Below are 24,807 nucleotides of genomic sequence, written 5' to 3'. Positions count from 1 at the left end.
ATAAATAGTTACTTCCCCATTAAAATGCATTCTGGAAAAAACCAAATAACCGAAATGCATCTCGTTAGCAATAAAGTTGTGATAGAGAATGTCTAGCGTTATCGCTCTGCATGAGCTCACTGAGTGAGTTCTAGATTAGCACCACGCAGTGCGATATCGCGCTAAATATAATATATATAAATAATATATATAAATATACGCGCTAAATATCGTCTAATGTGTTTTCACCTTAACGGTCAACAGTGCTAGTTACCAACCCCAATATATAGATATTACATCCCTATTGACATACCGCAACAAAGTTACCAAAGTTATTGTTACTTTTTTGCTATCAGACTTATTCAACCATTACAAAAGAATACATACAAAACCTCACATTTTATTCCTACTGCAAGCTTGTATGAAACTTGTCCGCCCGATTTATTTTTCACCCTATTTTTATTTCTATTTCTTGTTCGACCTTTTTATTTTTTGATATATCTGCTTCACTGAACTATTTTATAGGCAGCAATAAAAATGTATAGTTGACAGCAATTAAACACACCACCACATAAAGGATAGACCAAAGGAGACAAATCTAAGATCGGTTTTGACATAAATCAAACCGTGAGCTCGTTATCACTGTACAAAGTTTGTAAAACTCTCATTTTGCGTCTCTTATAAAGTCATTTTATAACATTCTAATATGAGAATAAATGGCAAACCAACAAAGCTTTGTTCCTAATCTATATATGTTTTTTACATTTATAAAAAAAACATCCTGTCTAAAAATAGCCTTTTCAAACAAGTAAAAGTAAAATCAGTAAAATTAAATCGATAAAAAAGTGACTATTTAATGTTTAGTAAAAATCCAATCTGACGGATTTCTCTTAAAATTTTAATACAAAGTGAGTAGATGACTAAAAATCTTATTTATAAATTATAAATTATTGATAATAAAATCTAATCACTAATTTGAGTTTTATCTTCTCTTTTTAAGAGGTCTGCGAGAGCATCAGAGATTATAAGAGCTAAGTTAATAACATCTGGATCAAAATGAACAAGTGATTGGATCATTAATTCAACTGCTTAGATTGAACTGTGAGAAATTTTTATCATTTGTGTCAGCTTACACCGATACTAATTATTTTACTATTAATATTCCAATGGACTCGGAAGCACCCTAAATAATATTTCGCTTTCATCTGTTTTGGGAGTAGCATTGATTGACGAGCCCTCTATCACTATATTTCCATGGCTTGCATGATGCGCATTTGGGGCTGAGCGCAAGTTGAGTTACTTTGCAATTGAGTCTATCAATGAACATCTGCACGATGCAGATTTAAAGCCAGCGCTTGACCCCATAGGTCAAGTATTAACCTAATTAATGACTCTATAAATAACTACGCAGTCTTGATTGCAGCTAAGCTTAGCAGCAATCGTTCCGAACATTGGCTGATTGAGACTGCTCAATTCGAAATAAAAATGACTGAAGTGTGAAATTGTTTAGACTGGATAGTCTGCGCATATTTTAATATGCATCATTCGCCATCAGATACTCGATAATAAATAAACTGAAATATGTAACATAAATTTCACTAACTATGCACGTAGGTCAATATTGAGGTATATAACTATGTATGTAGGTCGATATTGAGGTATATAACTATGTATGTAGGTCGATATTGAGGTATATAACTATGTATGTAGGTCGATATTGGGGTATATAATTATGTATGTAGGTTGATATTAAGGCATATAACTGATCGACTCCGGCGTCTTGTTGAAAAAAGTTAAAATTGTAGGCTATGCCATAAGTTAATATAATTAGTGACGCAGTTAGCGATGCATGTGTTAGCGACGCAAATACGTGAAACTTGACCGAAAACGGACAGCGGAAGTATTGAAAATGTTTAAAATAGAATAGCTGGCGTGGTATTTTAATGCGTATCATTTGCATGTGCCGTTTCCATTATCCGCAAGCATAATGGGTTCGATAAAGTTTTGCGAATCACAAAGTTCGCTTAGCTTGCGGATTTATGCAGTTTCCATGATTCAGTTAACTGGCGGATTGGCTAAAATTTGCAAATCATGCGCGTCATGGAAACATAGTGTATACTGCCTTGACTTAGCATTTTATTTACTATCCATTACAATACGATATGAAGTGTGTTTCTTGTTACTGCGTGAAGTTGCAATTGAAGTGACATGAACACTCAATCAGCTCTTATGTATCCGTCCTGCCGCGGTCACTTCCATGGTCAGTTTCTCTGCTGTCTACCAAGGGATAACTGGTCATATTGGTGGCATCTTTTACTCAGCGACAGCAGACAAATGCAAGAGATGCTTAGGCTATCATGTTTATGTCGGCTTATATAGAACTTTCTGTTAAAGCTCGTCAGCAAATCTTTTGAAGGAATGTAGGCTAATTCACTTGTACTGGTCTGCGACGCAGTTCTCACTTTTTGGAGCCCCAAATTCAATTCTAACTCATGACGCCAATTGCAACTGGCAGTCAACAGCTCAGATATGTAGCACCCCATTTTCCAAATGCAAATATCGGCTCTTTGTAAAGGCTGGTTCACACTATATCACCGTATGTGAGTGTTTTCCTTTCGGCGTTCATTGTCAACCATCATCGATCATTCTCAATTATGTGAGCTGTAAGCCGATGGCATTGGTGAAGCAATGCGGACACGTCGGGAAAGTTTGCTGCTGTCAAACTTTCCCGATATTTTGCAGAGCATCGACGTCCGCTTTTCATATGTGAACCATTTCAGCGATAGTAATTTGTGGTTGCGGAGAGCGTGATTTATTTATTTCTTTTTTTGATAGTTGCTGCGGGACTAGTATTTGATTCTAAGAGATTTCTTCTCAAAAATTTACAACAAAATGAGAACACTACGTCGCAGAGAATTTGCTGATGCAAATTCGGATGGGTTCATAATAGTGTGAACATTGTTATCACCGATGTTCTCTGAAGTATTGTGGCATCAACGCTGAGATACGGCGATATAGTGTGAACCAGCTTTTAGGCCTCCCACTATAGCCAACTGCCCACCAAACCAGTCGTGTTGCTCTGTTGCAGGTAACGCTGCACAATCGATTTAGTTCTTCTGAGCCGGACAGCATAAACAAGCAGCGAGGCTATCACCTGTAGCTACTCTACACCCAAGTATGGAGTAGCTGATGATAAGAACCTCCTAACAGAGCCTCCTAACAGAGCCTCCTAAGACAGTTTATTTTAAGTAGATACCTGATCGCCTTACAATTAGTAAAATGAAACCAGTACTTCTTGTGAATAGGTAAAATTTCCACTCTAGTCATAATTTGAACAGCTGCCACTGTGTTGGTTTTTATATTATGGGAAATCTTTTATTTAACGACATGTCCTATTTATAATATTAGCAATTATTTATCGATTACATTCACGAAATTGTCCCTAGTCACATTTGAAAAGAATAAACTTTGTAGCGCTGACCTTTTAAGTGCTGCCAGTTATACTGTATAAACAGAAAAGATTGCTTAGAGAGAAATCATACAAACTTGTGCGCAGCCATTGAATATGAGCTTAGTCTCCTCATCGTCATGCAGCCAGCGATCAGTGGAAACATGCGCCTCAGATTCCAGGTAATCGAACTACACACTATTTGTGGTCATTATAACCTAACAGCTAGTAATATTAGGTGTTGTGATTAACCTACAGACAGTAATATCTACTCTTTATCTCCTTAAAATGTCTCTAACTGCGCAATACAATTGGACATCTGCTTAAAATGTCACTTCCTAAAACTGCCACCATCCGGACACCGCTCTGTTTGCATAAGATGTTTGTGGCACCAACTATATGCTATCTGCACAAGGAGTCTAGCATCACTTACTAGATGCCTGCTCCTTAGCTATCAGAGACCGTGATATTAGTTAGCTATGAGAAACAGTCAGTGTTAGGTGGTTGTGGTAGACCAATGTTATGTTACTCAAATGCGCTTACAGCATATGATTGGGTAGAGTTTATTATAAGACGTTATAGAAAGCTTCAAAATCTTTTTCAGTAATGGTTTGAAAAGCACTCCAATGTTTTTAATGATTTTCATAAAAAAGCTCAAGTTTTTTTTTAAATTTATCTTAGTTTAATGAATATAGAATACGTAATAGGTAAAACTAGCAGTAAGAAATCCTCCATCGTACACTCCTCCATCGTACACTCCTCCATCATAGACTCCTCCATCGTACACTCCTCCATCGTAGACTCCTCCATCGTAGACTCTTCCATCGTAGACTCTTCCATCGTACACTCCCCCATCGTACACTCCCCCATCGTACACTCCTCCATCGTACACTCCTCCATCGTACATTCCCCCATCGTACATTCCCCCATCGTACACTCCCCCACCGTACACTCCCCCATCATACACTCCCCCATCGTACACTCCTCCATCGTACACTCCTCCATCGTACACTCCCCATCGTACACTCCACCATCGTACATTCCCCATCGTACATTCCCATCGTACATTCCCTGTCGTACACTCCCCTGTCGTACACTCCCCCGTCGTACACTCCCCCATCGTACATTCCCCCATCGTACACTCCTACATCGTACACTCCTACATTATACACTCAAATCAAAAGGCTTGTTACTGTACTATAACGAATCCAATACATTTAGTATCCATTTAAATGAACGCTTGATAACAACAAAATCTTCAAGCAACAAACGTGAGATGCCATCAGATACTCGATAATAAATAAACTGGAATATGTAACATAAATTTCAATAACTATGTATGTAGGTTGACATTGAGGTATATAACTATGTATGTAGGTCGATATCGAGGTACATGACTATGTATGTAGGTAGATATCGAGGTATATGACTATGTATGTAGGTCGATATTAAAGGTTGACTTGCAACAAAATTCACATTACAGTTATTTGGTATCAAAAGATTCACCATGTCTTACTCTGTTGTGTTGTAAGTGCCAAATATGTGGAAATGTAATTACAAGCTCTTAAAAGCTCAAAAACGAAAAGCGGCCGTTGATTAGAATCTCTTTATTTCGATGACGTAACCACGAAATTTGATCATCGTCTTGACACGTATATTCTCACGTGAATTGAAAGGCCAATAAAAAGCTCAATATAAAACTTGTTGTAGTACTAGTTTATGACAAACACTTCGGGTTTTACCGAAGATCCCGTATCGAATATAGATGCTCGCCACTTTGCAGTTTTATTTCGGCATTGTTCAATCGTCAAGTCGTTCTCTGATCATGTGACCCACTACTTCGCAAATAATTTTTGCAGCACTTTTTGATTATCACAGGTGACCAACAGGCTCGGCATGATTATCAGACAATGATATGTACTCTTTCGAGCTAAGGTTAAAAGTTTAACGATTTTTTACGGTACGTTATAAAATATCAGTGCTAAAAGTGACAGCATTACAATGACGATAAAACAGACGCGTAAAAACAATAGACACAGTTTTATTGAATGCGTGAAGTATATTTGTGAAAATGTTTCAACGAATAAGGTTGCAAGAAAGTGTAAACAGAAACCATCTCTCACAACTACATCACATTTGAGCCATTTTGGAAAGGGAATCCAAACTACGGCGGTCTCGTGTGGCTGCGATTTTCTGTTCGTTTTTAAGCTTTTAAGAGCTTGTAATCACCTTTTCACATATTTTGCACCTACAACACAACAGAATAAGACATGATGAATTTTTTCATATCAAATAACGGTAATGGGAATTTTGTTGCAAGTCAACCTTTAAGGCATATAACTGATTGACTCTGGCGTCTTGTTGAAAAAAGTAAAAATTGTATGATATAAGTTAATAATTAGGGATGCAGTTAGCGACGCGTGTGTTAGCGACGCAAATACGTGAAACTTGATCGAAAACAGACAGCGGAACTATTGAAAATGTTTAAAATAGAATAGCTGGCGCGGTATTTTAATGCACATCATTCGCAAGTGCTGTTTCCATTATTCCCAAGCATGATGGATTTTCGTTAATGTTTGGCGAATTGCAAAACTCACTTAGCTTGCGGATTTATGCTGTTTCCATGATGTTGTTAACTTGCGGATTGGCTGAAATTTGCAAATCATGTGCGTCATGGAAACATAGTGATAACTGTTGAGGCTTGTTGCTGGACCGATAGTAAACACACTGCATTATTGCTGGTGCTGATAGTACATTCTCAGAAGAATCTATTGCAATGCAGGCCAACGCATTTTGCCATTTTCTTTCTGCTTGTCAAAATTTTGATACAAAACCTGCTTTAAAGTGTAGTCAAGTAGATGTACTAGACAACTAGCGACAGGAGCTGGCATAGTATCATTCTTGCATGTGACACTCAAATATTTAATATAATAAGGGTCATGTTCGTCTGTCTGTCCAAAGCCACGATTGGAAATGGGGAAAAGACAGCAACGTACAGGATTTGAACTTGCGACTTCAAGACACTCAAACACCTGTACCCATCAACCATCATTGAGCTTCCAGAATGATTGTGCAGAGTGTGATTCGCTGTGCATTAAAACACACCTTATGATTTCATACAGCACACTGGACAGCCAGGGTACTAGTGAACAATACTAGCTATAGTGTGGTGTGAACGGTCATATGGCATCGGTGGACTTTCCATGTGATATTGTCTCTAATTTGAAAAAGTTCATTAGAATTTGAAATTATGGAAGCATGCAAGGATGAAGGCTGTTGAGAACTATGACATTATGGTTAGTGATAGAAATGGTTCCTGTTGGCTAAGCGCTGAGCTGATCAACTTCTGTCCTGTGTAACACTAATGCTTTGTTGCCTGTTCTTATCTAATATTTATAATGCCTTTTGTTGGTAGACTTCAATTGCTAGCCCGTTGTAAAGCCTCCTATCAGCAGAGATACGTAACTGAGACACTGGTCTATTATAGGCTAAAGCTTTGCTCTCCAAAGGAATAAGTTAGTTTCATATAGGTATACATATATGTAGAAAGGTCAGGGCGATAATATGCAAATGCCTGTCAGAGCACAGCACCAGAGCTGGCATGGCGATATAGATTTTAGCTAGGATATCATACTGTCTGCATAGTGTCAACAGTTTTAGAGGAAATAGCATTATCTAAAGGACATCATTATTCAAGGTAGGCAAATCTCATTCAAGACTTTGTTCTAACAAAGCATCACGGTCAATACGGAAACTGTCTAGTGACATTAACGATGAGAAAAGGTACAGATACAGCTGGTCTACTCTAACTTATCGACTCTTGGCTGTAAGGTGGCTGATTAATACTTGCAGAGCGCCGAACATGACTTCTCTCCGTCAGATGAAAATGAGAATAACCACGGATGATCAAAAGTTTCCCGGAATGAAAAAATTCAAAGTTCATGGAAAAGAGCTAAAAAGTCTACCAAGAAGCCTGTTCAGTATGTTGGATCTGGAAGTCCTTGACCTAAGCCCTGAGAGGGAAACTTGCCTCTTCTTCCAATTGACGAGCATTCCGAAGGAGATAGGACAGCTTGCCCTCCTCAAGGTATTCTCGCTGTAGTGCTAGCCATCTCTTCCGTCTGCCTATATCTAGGGGTAGCGCATACTCCATCACTTTTTACCAGAGCTTCTTTTGGTGTACAATTAAAAGGCTCGTCTGGTAGACTCTTTAAATCAACAGAAGTGACTGATTCTAAAAGATTTCTAAGGAATGCCGAGCAAGTATTACTAGATTTGATTGATGGTATAGATGAGGCAGATAGTGAGGTGGGTAAAATTGTCAACATAAAAGGTCGTCAGTTCGTCTGTGCTAACAAGAAGTCAACTATTCAATTTTTGGTTACAAGTCATCGGAGTTCGTTAAAAGCTTTCAAGTTTGAAGTATAAAAACAGCTTGAATTTTTTAACAAAGCTGGAATGGAAATTCTTGAAACAAACTGCCTACTTTTGAAGATTTGTCGTTAAGTATGAAACGTAACAAAATGGTTTTGTTTTTTAATAACATTCATCATCCAGAGTAATTTCTTCACTGCTCTTTGTTGTTCATCATGAGTTGGATTTTCTCTCAACAGAAGTAGTCAGTTTTCATTCCGCTTTATTTTTCTCACTAATGAGTAAAATTTGTGTTGTTCCTGTTTTTAAAGTGAATTTTGGCTGTGTATTAACGCTGTGTAATCAGACTACTCTTATGGTCTATAAATAGCACAATATATGTCAGAAATGTACAGATTTGGCAGTGTGTAATATGTTTCTATGATTCAACTTGAACCATAACTGCCACATACAACATTTATCGTTTTTTCTAGGTAAATCAGACACGCTACTTCCGATTTTGTACTCAAAATAAAGATTGCTTCACTAACTTTCAGAATAATGAAGGCTTTTTACAGCGTTTTAATATCGGTCTTGAAAACGACACGATCGGCACAACAAGCTCCCCCCATAAATATGTGACGTAAAGCTATAGCTTTTTAGGAACCGAAATTGGGAATGCTTATTCTGATTTAAAATGATAGAAATGGGTGTCTTAAAACCCATTATTATTTAAATTCAGCCTTCAAAATAATCTCAGTATTTTCTGAAAGGTAGATAAACTATTTAAAATTGCATATTTAACAATAAGCTCAAAAAAATGAGATAACAACGCTAGCTTGTGATAAAATCATGCTTTTTTGAACTCATTTTTCTTGGCATTCAGCTATTAAACATCATGTAACAAACTACGAGCAGTTTTAAATAGTTTATCTACCTTTCATAAAAGACAGACTATTTTACAGGCTGAACTGAGACAATAATGGGTTTTAAGACACCCATTTTTATCATTCTAAATCGGACTAAACATCCCTAACTTCCATTCCTAAAAAGCTAGGCTATGTCACATATTTATGGGCGAAGCTTGTTCTGCCGATTGTGTTGTTATCGAGACGGATATTGAAACGCTATAAAAACGCCTTCATGGCTTTGAAAGTTGGTGGACCAATCTTTATTTGGAGTACAAAATTGGAATCAGCGTGTCTGGTTTACCTAGAAAAAATGATAAAAGTTGTACGTGGCAGTTATGGTTAAATTCTGTCAGCTCAGTTCTGTCAGCTCTTGCCAATTAGCAACAGATAAACACGTTATGTGTTTAGACACTGTAGATTCTTTGTTGGGTTGTCCAAATGGCTACTTTCCTTCAAGCTCGGTATTTGATAAATTTTGGATACTTCACATTTCTGAAATGATGGTTATTGCTTTGAATTTTATTTTTTCATCACGTAGACAATTGCAAAAAATACACCATAAAAATCATTGATAAAGGCTCCTTGTGCACAACAGCTTGGCTAATCAAGGTACAGAGCCCAGTTTTCAGGAAATGAACAAAGTGTGGCTCACATGGATGGAAAAATCACTGTAGTTTAATAGATAAAGAAACAAGACAGCCCAACCACTACTCAGACTACTCAAGCCTTGACAGCAGGGCAGCTTCAAGATCGTCCTAAATAAAATAGTGTTTTTGATTTTCAGATGTCAGCAGGCAGCCGATTCCATGCTTTCGAAGCCATTTTTAAAGATCAGAAAAGCTGTTGTTGGCAGCAGTGAATTTATGATACAGAGTACAAAGTTTCTCGTAGCATGCAATATTCCCACAGGACGATAGTAACGGATGTGATACTTGTTGCTCAAAGAATTCACCTGTCATTACTTGTCATTGTCATTGTTCATTGCATCGATGATCCCAGGTTAAGGACCTCTGCTGTACCGAGCTGCTACAAATAGTCACCGTTGTTAATGGTGAATAAGTTTTATTTATGTTTCTACAGATAAGTGTTCTTATCATAAGAATGCACTCATTTACTCTTATGGTAGAGTAGCCAGAGTGTATGGCAATTGGTGATTGCTAAGTTTTAAGATAGCATTGAACTTGCTCTCTTCTGAAGGAAAATGGATGAAGCTAAAGCCAAATTCATGACCAATCTTGAAAAACTAGGCCTTTGGCATAACTGTAACATTTCCTTTTCTGGACCTGCAGATTTGGCTTTCAGCTATCAAGGGCAATTGCGGAAGCGCCCACCGTAACACTAGTACTTAACAATAATTAAGCGGCAAATGAAAATGTAACTATGAATAGTTATTTGGTTACGACTGTCATTACAGTAAACTAATCAAGAAGGTAGTTAAGACATAATTACCTGGCTACAACTGTAAGCGTTCCTCCTGCTACTGACTTATGTGTAACCAATGAGAATCTGCAGCACCTGTCTGCCATTCCTCAGTGATCGTGTTTTCGTGTCCCACTTAGGTGCTTATTTTGGATACCAACCAGCTTAAAAGTCTTCCAGAAGAAATCGGCTACCTGAAAGGTTTAGAGAGACTCGCTCTCAGTAACAACCTGCTCAGGTCTCTGCCCAGCAACTTCTGCAAGCTGAGGGCACTAAAGAGTCTTCACTGTTCCAATAACCAGTTTAGAGATCTTCCTGAAGAAATTCTAAACCTACCTGATCTTGTTTTTTTAGACTTCTCTAATAATTACTTGATGGAGTTACCTGCAGGTATGACATTACATGCTGTTTGGCTCAAATTATGTGAACTAACCCAAGCGTTGCCTACATTTTGCAAACAATGGTGATGCATTGACATTTTTAGAAACTTTGTTACATTTTTATATAACTAATATTTAGTGGTGTTTGTTAATATTACGATTATTTAATCAGATGAAAAATGTTTCCCCTATCCTTTGTGATACAGTAACGCTGTTTGGTTTGTCAAAAAATTCTTAAAATGTTTTATCCAGTTCAGGACTAGTAGTTGACCTGAAGATACCGTAACAAAATAAATTTTTAAAAAATTAAGCTAATTAAGAAAGCTTGTTTATTCAGTGTTTGAACAGGTCCAGAATTCCATAGCCAACAGTTTTAACTTGAAGCTATGTTCACATTGGTTGTTATTCACCTGAAAAAGTCGTTTGATACAAACAGAAATGTTTAACGAAATTAAACAACCATCTGTATCATATCATGTCTTACATCTGAACAGAGATCAATGTGAATTAGTCTCAAGGTAACACATAGAGACAGATTAACAAAAACAAAGTAATAATTTATGTCAAGTTACCAACACACCAAAATATAAATCGCTATTTTTAATATTCTAATTTACAAACTGAAATGAAAGATCATTTTAATCATCTAATGACATATTTGTATTAACGAGATCTTATAAAGCAAATCGTTACAAGTTTTCTACTGCATCACCTGACGATGACCATCAGGTGATGCAGTCCCGTCACCTGACGATGACCGTCAGGTGATGCAGTCCCGTCACATTGATGCCAATATGCATCACCTGACGATGACCGTCAGGTGATGCAGTCCCGTCACCTGACGATGACCGTCAGGTGATGCAGTCCCGTCACATTGATGCCAATATGCATCACCTGACGATGACTGTCAGGTGATGCAGTCCCGTCACATTGATGCCAATATGCATCACCTGACGATGACCGTAAGGTGATGCAGTCCCGTCACATTGATGTCAATACGCTATGCCAGTTAACGCTCAGAATGCATGTACATAAAAAACTTCTTAACAAAGCAAAAATTACAAAAAAATTCACACGGTTATTTTAATTTTGTTTACAGAAACTCTTTGTGGTAAACTGTTTTCTTAGCAGATTAAATTGCTTATTTTCTTGTTAAACAACCGAATGTTGTCTATTTCGCTGTAACAACTAGTGAGGTCATCTATTAATATTGTTTATTTTGTTGTAATAACAACTAGATATAGTTATTAATATTGACAGCAATCTCTAATATGAGCAACCTGCAAACTTTGCTGCTCAACTACAACCAGCTGCAGGAACTACCTGAATCCTTCTGCCAGTTGCAACGTCTTGAGACACTCTGGCTAAGCAGCAACAATATCAGCTCTTTACCAGCAAACTTTGGAAAGCTTTCGAGGCTTGACTGGACACGTTGGTGTACCTCGAGTGCTCTTGATGGCAACCCGCTAAGAAACCCACCTATGCACGTTGCAAAGCAAGGACCTAAAGCTATTGGACAGTATTTCAAAAGTAAGCAAGGAAAAAATGTGGTGGAAAGGTGAAATTTTTGTAGCACAAACTTTTGAGCTTTTTGTTCTCCATACTCCAACAATGTTGAATCGGGATGATTAGCTGACGATAGATTTTACATATCCATTGCATTTCTCTTGCAAAAAATGAACATCGCTATCTCTGGTAGTTACTTATGTTTTAATGCATGTGTGAGTATTGGTTTGCTAGCATCATTGTAGCACACATGTATCTATCATTTGGATCTGTTGCTCCAATCTATCAATTTACTTATTTATTGCATATTCTTTGGACAACATTTTTGAGAGCTAGTAACAACATCGGCAATTTTTTGCTATTAAATATTTTGTATTTCATACATGGAACATGAATTTGTGCACTTACTGCAAAAATAAAACCAAAAAGTGGGAGACTAAGAGCTAATCAATACAGTACTCCCAAAATTTTATAACAGCACCAACCAGGTCAGCATTCGTATCACATCAAAATGAGTACATAGAAAAAAAGAACAAAAATGAATGAGCGTTGTGACTTGTAAATGTGAAGGACGGATACAGTAATAAATAGTTTTAATGGGTAGAAGTCAAGAACACTCTGGAGTAGCCAGACTGTTGAATGTTTTGTACACTTCTGCTCTGCCGTTGCGAAACTGCCCAACTCCCCGAGTGTCTCTTTTGTCAGAATATGCAACTAGTGCATTCAGGGTCAATGGCTGCCATGTTGGATCTTGCTTTTGTGCTTTCGTTTGTGAAGTTTTAGCTCTCACTGCATCTGAAACCAAAATTGATGTAGTTTTAAATTTTCCGTCAATTTTATATTTGACCTCACGGAGTAAGTACGAAGAGAACTTAACACAAAAAGTCTTGGTTAGCACAGCTTGACTAAGCCATTCAGCCAAACATCCAAAACCTTTTGAAACCATCAATACACGCCAAAGTTGGCAATCTCAATGGCCTGGGTTCTATCCGTTTATCATTTGCTGAACATAAAGTTCGCATCAGAAAATGGGTTAAACAGCTCTACTTGTTCAACTGTTTGAAGGATGGCTAAGAAGCAACTACGGACTGAAAATGGGTAAGTCTGGGTTCCGCTTGCTTGCGTGAAACAGTGTGACGCCTATCCTACAACACACCTCCTTTGAAGGCTTTTAGCTCTATTGGAGCAGAAGCTAAGACTGGTGGACTTCCCTTCGGTCTATCTGTTGAATGCTCTGCCTCTTTGGATTTGTATTTGTCGGAGAACCTGCCTCTCTCAGCACCAGCCTCTTTTTCGGTAAGAAACACAACCCTGGGCGGGCCCTACAACAATTAAAATGATACAATTTATTTAGCCAACTATGTATAGTGGTACTAAATGTGCATGAAGCTTGCGACGAGGCTATTATGTTCAAACATTTAAATGTGTTAACACAAAGCATGGTGGGTTAGATCACATAATTTCAAGTGAACCATTGTCATACAATTTCTCGCTGCGCCTGTATAACTGAATATTCCGAGTGACAGACATTTGTGACAATCAAATCAACCAATTAACAGCTTGTTGACAAAAAGCACTCATCATTCTTTTTCGGTTTGTTGAGCACATATTACATAAATCATTTTAAAACCATAAATCCTAATTTACCAGCAGTTTTTTTTCCGACACCAGTGGCATATGCTTATCAGAAATGGTGAAAATACGAATTCAAATGCTTTCGACCCGCCTTCTGCCAGTATAACTTGCAATATGATCACATTAAATCATACCTAAAATTGAACATCGTATCACGAAGAACGTCAGACCAGTACTCAAAACCTCCGGAAATATTTTACTTTTTAATTTATGGCATATTGAACCTTTCACAATACTAAATTCTTGTTTATTTTCTGAAATTACTTAAAAGTTTTTGTAGAAGAATTAGTTGATTGATCCGGATACATAATGTTTTGAGTAGGCTTTGCATTTACATGTACAATGATGCTCGCTTGGTACATGAAATAAATTAGCACGAAAAGAAGAATTTATCACAAATGCCAACCTGTTTAAACAAATAATGATTCGCTTTCACAAATCAGGCGGTAACCAAAACTTAGCTACCGTAATTTAGAAAGTATATTTAATAATTTACAATACGGTGATACCTTTCTTTCTTGTAAGTAAATTCTCTATCACAAGCAAACAATAAAATTACTCGATACTGGATTTAAAATTGGGTGTTATTAAAATGTTGTATAACTACCCAATGACAAGTTCACTAACAATACTGGATTAAAATAATCTGTTGAAGCTGATTGGCCAGTAAAATATAATTATTTTTTATCAATTCTGGTTTGTTAGTTTTACTACATGATCATTTTAGTAGTTTCAAGTCTTGACAACACTTGTGATAATAGCCAGCGACACATCTGCTCGGTTGCACTGGGTTAGTACTGCCAATTGGTCAATCAATTGTGTGACTGTGATGAAATGTTTGGCAAATTTTAGCAACCATGCATGACCATTTTAGTTTATGCAAATGATCATTGGAAAACACTTCATTCGTAAAAGAAAACTAAAATCTCAGGCCTTAACTGTTTGTGTTTTCTCAAAATTTTAACCAATGGATGTTGGATCTCTGAACTCATTTTAAAAGTAAATACATCAAGTCGAATGTAGTTTGGAGAAGTTCTCTCAAAAATTGAATATTGTTTGCAACACTGCAACATCAACTGAAGTATGATATGACACTGTGAAAGAAATCTTTTACAACTATTAATGTAAAACTTGGCTTACATAAAGACTCATCTATAAAACTGTCAACGATAATTGTTTTGCTTACTACAGTCAAAAATCAAAATGATTTAAAAGCAAATTTAGTTTTAAATTTGGTTTTTGATTTCAAACCTGAATAGTACAGGAACTACCATGACATTCACAAACATGAATCAATGTGCCGATAACTCCTACATTTCTGAAAACTAATTTTGATGAAGGGCAGACAACTCCTACTTGAATATGCAGTTACCACATTACCTCTCTTTAGCTAACCTTATTAAATAGTTACGCCGAATATAAAGATTGAGTGTTACTGTGCTCATCGATGAACTACATGGATCAGGAGAGGATGGCTCCTGCGTGTTTATAGCTAGCAAGTGGACACAAAGATAGCCGGATGTTGTCTATAGCTAAGGTGATATGCTGTAAAATAGCCCAGGAATGCTTATAGGAAATGATACAGAAACTGTATCTACCTTGATCAACCTTAGAAAAATGGAATCCGAAAGATCGCATGGAAAAACATCAAGTAAAACACCGAAAAACTTTGAATAGACATTACCACAGCTAAAACCATCACACAGAATAGAGGACAGGGGAGATTGCTGCTACGGAGGAAAAGCGACGACTGGAAAACCGTTTGAGCAAACAGAACTGTTCGATGATGATAAAGGAAGAAACATGCTTACATGCGCAGACAGGGCCAACACAATCTAGGTTTTTCATAGAACCAACCTTACTGATGCAGGACTAACATTGGCCTTTGTAGATTTTACGATTAATTTTAGAAACTGCTAAAAGAAACTGTTTTGTTTTCAAGCAAACAGAATAAAAAATGTCAGTTTTTCCTGTTACGTTCTCATAGTTTGTAGTCAATTCAAAATTTTTGGTCACCAAGGTTACAGCAGATGCTGAGAAATAAGGTGATAAGAAATCGTAGATGCTAAAGCCTGTTCAAGAAACTCACATTATGTCTTGAAGTATCTCTCGCTATTGGTCGTACCAACTCAATCAGGTTATCTGACTCATTCGGCAGCGAAACTTCTCTGTCTTCACCGAGCCACTTTCTGTAGCTAGCCTCAGATGAATCATCCTACAAAGATAATTTTGGTAGCTTTAGACATCTTAAAAATGATATATTGTACACCGAGTGATTGAATGATAGTATAATGTACACTGAGTGTTAGAATAATGTACAGTGATAGTATAATGTACAGTGATAGTATAATGTACAGTGATAGTATAATGTACACTGAGAGTTAGAATAATGCACAGTGATAGTATGATGTACACTGAGTGTTAGAATAATGTACAGTGATAATATATTGTACAGTGAGTGTTAGAATAATGTACAGCGATAGTATATTGTACACTGAGAGTTAGAATAATGTACAGTGATAGTATAATGTACACTGAGTGTTAAAATAATGTACAGTGATAGTATAATGTACAGTGAGTGTTAGAATAATGTACAGTGATAGTATATCGTACATGAGTAATAGTGTATGGTACACTGAATGCTATCATATTGTACATGAATGCTATTATTTTGTACACTACTGAATGATAGCATATTGTATACTATTGAGTAATAGTATTTTGTACACTGAATGATAATATATTGTACATGAGTAATAATAGTATATTGTACACCGACTGATAGTACACCAAGTGCTAACTTATTGTGCACCGAGTGATAAAATATTGTAGACTTAATGCTAACATACTGTATACCAAATGATAATATATTGAACACCGAGTGATAGTATAATGTATGGTGAGTGATAGTCTACGCATCAATAACAGGTAAGTTTGTACCGTAAGTCATCATGCTCAAGCCGCGTGGCTTGTGCTCACAAACAGATGACTCACGAAGGAAAAAATAATCCTCCAACAAGCCCCCTGTGGTATCTAGCCGCCCTTACCAACAAGCCCGCATATGCCCACAGATCGCAACTAACGAATAAGATTTTGTCGTCCTTGACCCCTTCAGGAGTGAGAGTGTTGAGACGGGTTTCGCTATACCACCGTCCTCTTGAATAAGAAAAACTATTTTGCACTCAGTTTGGTCCATAGTTTCTGCTTCGGTGTCAGCAGGTATTAACACGATCCCAACCACTTGTCTCTCACTCGTGTGTCACGAATTCATCTCGACTTAGAGCGATAAATTCATCTTTAGTATAAAGTATTCCATAAACATGACCTTGATAATAAGCGAGTAGGTCGCCAAAACCCCGCACATAAAAGTGTATCGTGAATGCGATTCTATGGTTATAGCACGGGAGCTGAGCAGAGGCCGCATTTATCGAGAAGCCACCCTGAGCCCCACGTAAGTTTTAAAAGAATGGCTTTCAGCCTGCGGTCTATGACCTTGAACCAGAACCCGTGCCCAACGACAAGCTGCGCCCAACGACAAGCCGCGTGGCTAGAGAATGACTTACGGTATATGAGCATATGTGAGTTTTTACCTAGTACTACAAACTTACATATGCTCAGGGCAAAAGCATACTTATTAAACAAAAGTGCCATATGCCAAACTACTAGCACGCACTTTTCATGTTTGTCAGCCCTTGGCCTGCGTAACTTGGTTGTCTGAGCATTTTCAAACTGCTGCCAATTCCGGCATACAAGTTGACCCGGCATATAAACCAAGGTTAAAAATTTAGTTCAAAACGATCCTCTTCTCTGGCTCAAATCATTCGATTGACAATAGTTCATTCAGTATCAGAGGTGTGCGATGCGTAGCTGAAGAAATGGCATTTAAATATGCCATCATCAAAAACGGCCACGCGTTTTGTGCTGTCAACAATATATACAACAGTTAACAAAAGAACGAGAGAGGACGGCTCAGTGAAAATTCATGTGCAAGAAAAGGATGAATGGACGATAATGGATTTGTCAAATGGATTACCCAAATGTGGGCTTGTAGGCAGATACTACGAAAAAAAGCATTGAATTCGAAAAAAACACGCTTTTCCTGAAGAGAATCCTTGCGATTACAATTTGAGCGATGAAAAATTAGACTTTGTGTTTGATCCATCTTATGTTGAGTAGGATTACTAGTATTTTACTATTTTATAAATATATATGTCTATATGTCATATCAAGTAATTTTGACTTGCAGTTTACTAGGATTTGCGTCACGAAAAATGTGACCTCTGTATAAGTCGAGGATGGATTTTTAAGCTTGAAGTCAAATTTTCAACTTATACACCAGAATTTACGGTATTTTAACATCATGGTCAATATCTGATCTCGAGCTATATAGGTTATTGATCACATTTTATACCATAACTAAAATAATCAAAGATTAAGACTTGGAGCAATGTGGTGAAAAACAAAAAGGAAAAACAGGCCATCAGAATGTGTTGAATAAATAAATTTAACATAAAGGGAAGGAATAGGGATGACTAAAGGAAAATGAGTCACTTACACTTTCCAGCCAAGACGGAAGATATCTGTCGATGCCCTCTTCACCAGAAGCGTTTACGAGATCTGGAAGAGGGTTGTTGAACAAGAGGATGTTGGTCTTGTCTTGATTAATCTTTGAGGAACGACCCATCAGCTCTGTTTTATGCCTGATGTCGAGGGTCCTAAGCAGCTTCCTCCTGTCCACGAGATGGTCCATATCATCCACATCTTCTTTTTCATAAAAATTTCGCTTCACAGGCACTTCTCCTTCATTCAACACAAGCTGTCTGACAAATGCGCCGTACGACTCCTACAAGCACGAGTACGTCTAAACTAGAAGTACATATAGTTTAAAAAGCGTCAGCTGTGCACATCTTGAAAAGCTACAAATCGTCTAGTCAAAGTGTGTAGCCAGGCCTCAATACATCTGCTTCGGTTACATTGCCCATGAGGGATGGTATCAACCGGCCATACATTGGCCAAACCATTAGTTGGAAAATCTTACCCAAAAGGCATAAGCGACTAATAGTTTTAACGACCACGTCAAGGGCATAGAGCAATTTGATTATAAATGCTAGGTGTTGTAGGTTGATACTCCAATAGCTTGCTTTCTATCATAAAGTAGATTTGATATTTTCAGTTTCTCTTGGCTATGAGCAAATCCGTCATTTAACCGTGATTACGAAAGAAAATAACTCACGTTAATTGATGAAACTTCTTCAAATTGAGGAATAAGGACAAGTACTTTGCTTAAAGTAGCAGCCTTCTAACGGTGCCCGCATTTATGGTTGGGCCTTCTAACGATGCCCGCATTTAGGGTTGGGCCTTCTAACGATGCCCGCATTCATGGTTGGGCCTTCTAATGATGCCCGCATTTAGGGTTGGGCCTTCTAACGATGCCCGCATTTAGGGTTGGACCAGATCATGACTCGCTCCAAAAATGGCCAAAAAACCATTTTCATCCCGATGCAGTGGCTCAAGCCAATTCAGGCCATATAATAATAACAATCAACAAAAAGTTACGTTGTTGTAAAATGAGCCTCTAGTCATAAAATGACTTAGTGTATTAACCTCATTCTTGACTCACGCTACTGCATGCGTCAAAAATGAGGGTATCGCTTAAGTGCACGCATCTAGTTGCAATAGCAGAGAGAATTTGCTTACATTGTGCGAGTATTGACAGTCTACCATGCTAAACTTATTATTCATCTCTCAGCGCCACTCGTCCATTAACGAATCAATATTTGAAATATAGGAGTTGGGAGTTTGTTTTAGACGACCCGAGCGTTACTAGTCCTAACAGCCAAGCCTAGCGCATGTCACGCTGGAAAGCCGTATCACGAGTGAAAAGGCGACTGCGTCATACTATAAGTGGCTCCTTTCAACGCGATAAATAAACACAATCAAATCATCGCATGGATAAGAGAAGAAATTGCACCAAACGTTGCTCAGTTAACGACAATGGCGAGTAGTCAGTCTCAATTGGGGTTCGACACGCAACGGAGAGCTCTAGCAATTTAAGTGTCGACTTTCACCAGACAGTATGTGGTGTCAGAACAACCCTCGGGAATTTGAGACAGAGCAATTTTTCATGCAAGCTAGAATCACAAGTAATAATATCATATTGATTACCAGTGCCACAATTTTATATTACTAGCAAGACAAATCCCCTACTACCATCCCACACTACTACTGAAATACATGAAGGCAATTGCAACAATATAATACTGAAGTACACCGTCGACACAATACAGTATTGATAGAATACAATATATTGCCGATAGAATCAGGCACTGATAGAGTTAATCTGTATAAACAAATCCAACTTGTCGTCGTGTGTCTGTTAATCTGTGTAAACCCGATGATTTTTCACAATTTTAGACGATTTTGTTCAAACTTCACTCACATGCGCTCTGTATCTTCCACCAAGTCACTAAAATATTGGGTTTCCCAACTCGGTCTGATTACTGAGAGACAGCCTCCTGAACACCAACGTGGAGGCTGTCTGATTATATATGAGAGAAATACTGTCAGTTATAAAGTGAACCTCCAGCCGTGTGTATTTTCCGATACATTACTCCATTAATAGTGTACACTACCTATAGAGTACATTAACAATACGCGCTGTCGAGTGTACAGTGTTAGTTATTAACAATGCTCTACCAATACAGTACAGTGTTGTTACAGTGGTCTACCAAGAGTGTATTGCAATACAGTTATATTATAGACACGATGACAAAGCACCAGTAAAGTGATAAATACAGAAAGCTATATTAGGCACTTTTTAAAATCACGGACTAACTCAGTGAATATTTTTCAAGCTATTACGAAAACCTTTGTAATGACAAAAAATTGTGCCGAAGTCAGCTAATTAAGAAGATTCGACTCAATATGATTGTTTGGGAGAGCAGAAAGGAGGGTAGATAGGGCACACTAACTATTATATGAGGACTTTATCATTCTGGCATGGTAGGGACTGGGTAAGCTAATACAGGAACATGCAGCGTACGAAAGCAGAAGGGCACCCTGCACACTTTGAACCATAATGACCCGCATAATCCCTGAGCATTCCTGAGATATTCCAGCATTTAAAAGGCACAATACGAGCAAGCAAGCACTCCACCCTAAGGACCTCACCTTCAAACTGTTTGGAATCTTTCTATCCTCTTCCAACAATTTTCCATTAGACTGAGCTCTTAGCATAGCCCATAGTTGCGCAGCGCTTGCATGCCCTTCAAAGGACAAAGCGGTGAATTATACATGACCCATGTGCCGGACTGCATTTGCAGCCCCTTTCATCAGCACACCACTTGATCATACATATTTCAATGGCTGCCTACTTGCGAGTATTGATTTGGAGTTAAGTTTTATTATGCAAATTTAACCAAGCATAAACCGCCATGTGCACGGCATCATAAAAAACCAAACAGACGCTGAGCTGCAACGTTGCAGTTATTTGAGTTCTTTGTTCGTCGTCCTGGGAATACAGTGAGAAGGGAGACCAACTACTTAACTCACTTTCCGCTTGCCTATCTGTTTCTATCAATTGCTTTTTCTCCATCTTGGGGTGAATTATATCTTCAGCTGCCTGCCATCCATAGAGAGAGACGAGCTGAGCGTGATGCCAGGGCAAATCAGCGATATCCCGTTCATTAGCTTCATTTTCTGCCGGTGGTTGAGGTGATGGTGTTACGAGCTCGGGGTCTTCTTCTATGACATCCTGTATAGGAATGGGTTGCATTGCGACGTGTCCACAAGTTGACTAACTTTAGCCAAACTCCTAGGTCAAGTTAAGTTAGTCTCATTAGAAATGTAACATTTATTTTATACAAGCAGAGGAGAAGACTTACCTGTTTATGACGGTGGCAGACAGGTGGTCTCCTCATCTCTTCCATGTTAAGGTTTCTACAAATGTAAATATTTGTCATTTTACAGATCTGTACCTTACAATAAAGAAATAGCTTCCCTGACACAAGCTACGGACAAGAAAGAAAATTAAGACCGCAAACAGAAATGGAATAAACAACGGCATCAATAACATTTCTAGCTTCCATGTTATGCGCTCTCTCTTATACCATCTAGCGTTTTTACAATACCACTTGCCCCTCCCTGCTAAATACATTGATAATTCTGGCTCAAAAAGACCTGAGCTGAGTGAGCTGCGATTGACCATTCCATTAGTGGTGACAGTAGATGACAGGTTATTATTACTAAAGCCTAGATTCTAGTTGTATATCATGTATTTTTGCATTAGATGGTTTATGATAAAAGGCTTGAGCTAAAAGAGAATAATTGGACAACAGCTATAAGTGACAGCCACAAGACAGTGTAGATTAAACACATTATATAAATATATTACTTGGGCATCTCAATAGTAAAGTGGGTTAATATTGCGAGTAAAATATTGTGAGTGAGTAAAATTGGGATAATATTGTTGAACTGGTATGATGAGGTGGTATGAAGTTACTGTCATATGCTCGGGAACGCAGGGCAGCTACTTACCATGGCCAGTAAGTAGATTTGTACAACTAGTGTGAGTCTTGTACACTGTTGACTTATGTGAGAAGTGGAAAACTGATTTCACATGGTGCTAGAACATATGTTTAATCTATCCACCACGAGAGATCAGTTGCCCACACTCCTAGCTACCCATAGACCACCACCAATAGTCCAATCTACACAACACAAGAGATCAGTTGCCCGCACTACTAGCTACCCATAAACCACCAGCAAGTCTGATATGTTCATGAAAAGAGACTAGTTGCTCACACCCCTTGCTGCCTTCGGCCACACAATCATCCACTTTGTTCACACTCCAATGACGATAGAAAAAAGCTTTTGTGGAGCTAGCATGTCGCTCATTTCACGACAAAGCAATTAGAGACAAAGCGACTAACAAAAGGAGACACCAATAGCAGGTGGTCAGCCGCATTGTGAGCATTTGTGGCGTATACTCCTGGCCAAATGGAACTATAGAAACTAACATGAAACACTCCGAAGGATTCCCTCCAGAATATGCAAATGATTGCGCGACTCCATATGATGACGACCCCAGAGTTGACATGTAGACTGCACTGATTTCACATGGTGCTAGAATTATGGACAATCGAGCACCACAAGAAACCAGGACAGTCTTGTTTAGGCCTCTACCATCAGCGCGAGACTCCCTCGAGTCCTTTAAAACTGACAAAAACACGGGGTGTTTGTGACTAGTTCACATCTAATCAGAAAATATGCCTACCTAGACGTTGACAGAATGCAAGCACGACGCGTTGGAGGTTGATCACGACATCATAGACGTGCCCTTTGTGGTGAGTGATTGATCCAGCGAGCTGGCTAGCAACACAGCCTGCGATCAACATAACAAACAAAATTTAACAAAAGGTCTCATACAGCCAATAAGCTGATTGGACAGAGCCTTCATTGCAAGACTTCAATGAGCTTTTGTTCAAATTCAAATGGAAAAATACAAAAGCGTTTATATTTGCATTTACTGCTCATAAAATACACGCTTGAACATACACACACTTGAATGGGAAATGAATTTAAGCTCTCGGTGAATAAAAAGTGAGTGTATTCCATCGACCAGTTATTGATTCCTCACTGCTTGCACTTAACTCAGCTGCCAACTGTCAAAGATCTCCTACTATGAGCTCAGACTCACAAAAACACGACCTAATCGCTGACCAGATTAGGTACTAGACGACCTTAGCCAAACGAAAGTCTCAATAAGTAGTGATACAGGTGAATTCTGAATTAGTAAATCCTTTATTTCATTGTAGATGTTGCGGTTGACATATTGGACAAATGAGTGTAGGGAAGATGTATGAGAATTGGGTCAGGCTGAGACAGACACGCTCTATCAACTCATGTGGTGCAGTGCATAAGGAACGCCAGACAGAATCAACCAGCTAAAAATAAAAAGAATGAAGTCATACATAGACTAGAAGCATTTACCAGAATAAACTTACCGATTTGCTCGAGCAAGACAGTTAGTAGTAACTCCAATACGAGATTGAGTCGGCAAGCATACTATCGCTACGGTGACTAGCGAAACTAGAATGCAGGCGGGTAGCGAAGCGTGCTACCAAACATGGATGCTACAGAAATCAATTCAATAGAAAGGCTTTTGATTAGCTTACTCCAAGCCAGAACAGTCGACCAATAGGACGCGAGCGAAATGGCGCCAATGACACAATAAATGCTGAATAAAGAAAGAAAAGAATAGGATGCAAACGAGAGGAAACCAACCGGTCCACTATTTACTAGTGACACAATGCACTCTCTATGCCGATGATCACAACAAAAGAGAGACGCATACGAGGTATCAGAGTTTTCCTTCATCAAGTAGACTGAACAAATAGCGAAGAAGTAATGCCAATATTTGCACGAGACAGCTGTAAGAAGTAACTTCTCTTCACACTAACTGCAGGCTGGAGAAACTGCAAAACTGGAGACATGCCCGTCTGCACCTCGGCTCATATGAACACTGACTCAACTAACATGATAAATGTGAACATAAGCATGTGAGTGAGTGAATGTTTAGGGCGTGGCGTACCATGCGTGCACTGGCAGAATTACCCAGCTTCACAAATTCCCAACCGCAGATGAAATCTATTCACTCGAGCGTGCCAGAACGGAGGTGGCCTCCCACTTAGCAGAACTTATGCTAAATTTAGAGGGCAAAAAACATTAAATGATTTCGTCTATAGCGTGCCAACGGCATAATAAATGAGGTCTAACATAGGAATAAGCTGGCGGCAGTTCAACTAAGGAAACCAGGTATAATAGGCACCAAAATGAGTGGATATTGCTCTTTACCCTAAATGATCCGGAAAAACAAAGCGAGAGAGAAAAAAGAAGAGAGCTGACATTCCAAACTGACAGATCAATGCGGATTAAGCATGAAAAGCAAATTCCAAAAGCAAATGATCTACAAGCCAATCACTAAGCACTCAATGTCTAAGCTAATGTTACCTTTAAATGATCTTAGATAGTAAAGGTAAATGAGCACCGAGCCTCACTAAGCAAGTCTCACACATGTGTAAACTGTTGTCTTCTTAAACTCTTCCAAATCCTGAAAACAAAATAATACACTAAAATTTATCTCTAAATCATCAGTATAATGGAAACATACAATAAT

At 38.3% G+C, this 24,807-nt stretch overlaps 3 protein-coding genes across 6 annotated transcripts in view; 2 read left to right on the top strand and 1 right to left on the bottom strand.

The window, feature by feature from the left end:
- The window catches only part of LOC137393098 (kinase suppressor of Ras 1-like), a 43,866-nt gene extending 40,667 nt beyond the window's left edge, over positions 1-3,199 (top strand). The window contains exon 12 of the mRNA XM_068079510.1: positions 3,068-3,199. Within this exon, the coding sequence (XP_067935611.1) occupies positions 3,068-3,139 (72 nt within the window). The 3' untranslated portion in view covers positions 3,140-3,199. The remainder of the gene's footprint in view (positions 1-3,067) is intronic.
- Positions 3,200-3,258: 59 nt separating this feature from the next.
- On the top strand, positions 3,259-12,436 carry LOC137393100 (malignant fibrous histiocytoma-amplified sequence 1 homolog). 2 transcript variants are annotated; one of them, XM_068079514.1, is made up of 4 exons: positions 3,259-3,284; positions 7,280-7,514; positions 10,251-10,500; positions 11,751-12,436. In XM_068079514.1, exons 1-4 carry the CDS (start codon positions 3,259-3,261, stop codon positions 12,050-12,052), a joined length of 813 nt encoding a protein of 270 aa, XP_067935615.1. In that variant the 3' UTR covers positions 12,053-12,436. The 2 variants fall into 2 exon arrangements, with proteins under 2 accessions (XP_067935615.1, XP_067935616.1); XM_068079515.1 differs by lacking the exon at positions 3,259-3,284 and adding an exon at positions 7,031-7,124.
- On the bottom strand, positions 12,346-24,762 carry LOC137393099 (uncharacterized). 3 transcript variants are annotated; one of them, XM_068079512.1, is made up of 9 exons: positions 24,642-24,762; positions 22,906-23,013; positions 21,515-21,569; positions 21,183-21,384; positions 20,802-20,896; positions 18,187-18,474; positions 15,721-15,846; positions 13,153-13,318; positions 12,347-12,791 (listed from the first exon to the last, which is right to left on the bottom strand). In XM_068079512.1, the coding sequence occupies exons 3-9, from the start codon at positions 21,557-21,559 to the stop codon at positions 12,604-12,606; spliced, it is 1,110 nt and encodes a 369-aa protein (XP_067935613.1). In that variant the 5' UTR covers positions 21,560-21,569; positions 22,906-23,013; positions 24,642-24,762; the 3' UTR covers positions 12,347-12,603. The 3 variants fall into 3 exon arrangements, with proteins under 3 accessions (XP_067935614.1, XP_067935613.1, XP_067935612.1); XM_068079511.1 differs by lacking the exon at positions 24,642-24,762 and adding an exon at positions 23,636-23,714; XM_068079513.1 differs by lacking the exons at positions 22,906-23,013; positions 24,642-24,762 and adding an exon at positions 22,167-22,224 and having other exon boundaries at positions 12,346-12,791.
- Positions 24,763-24,807: the final 45 nt, after the last annotated feature.

The sequence above is a fragment of the Watersipora subatra genome, chromosome 4, assembly GCF_963576615.1.
Source record: "Watersipora subatra chromosome 4, tzWatSuba1.1, whole genome shotgun sequence".
Taxonomy (NCBI): domain Eukaryota; kingdom Metazoa; phylum Bryozoa; class Gymnolaemata; order Cheilostomatida; family Watersiporidae; genus Watersipora; species Watersipora subatra.
Note: the sequence above shows the minus strand (reverse complement) of the source record. Positions and strands in the feature narration are given on the sequence as shown.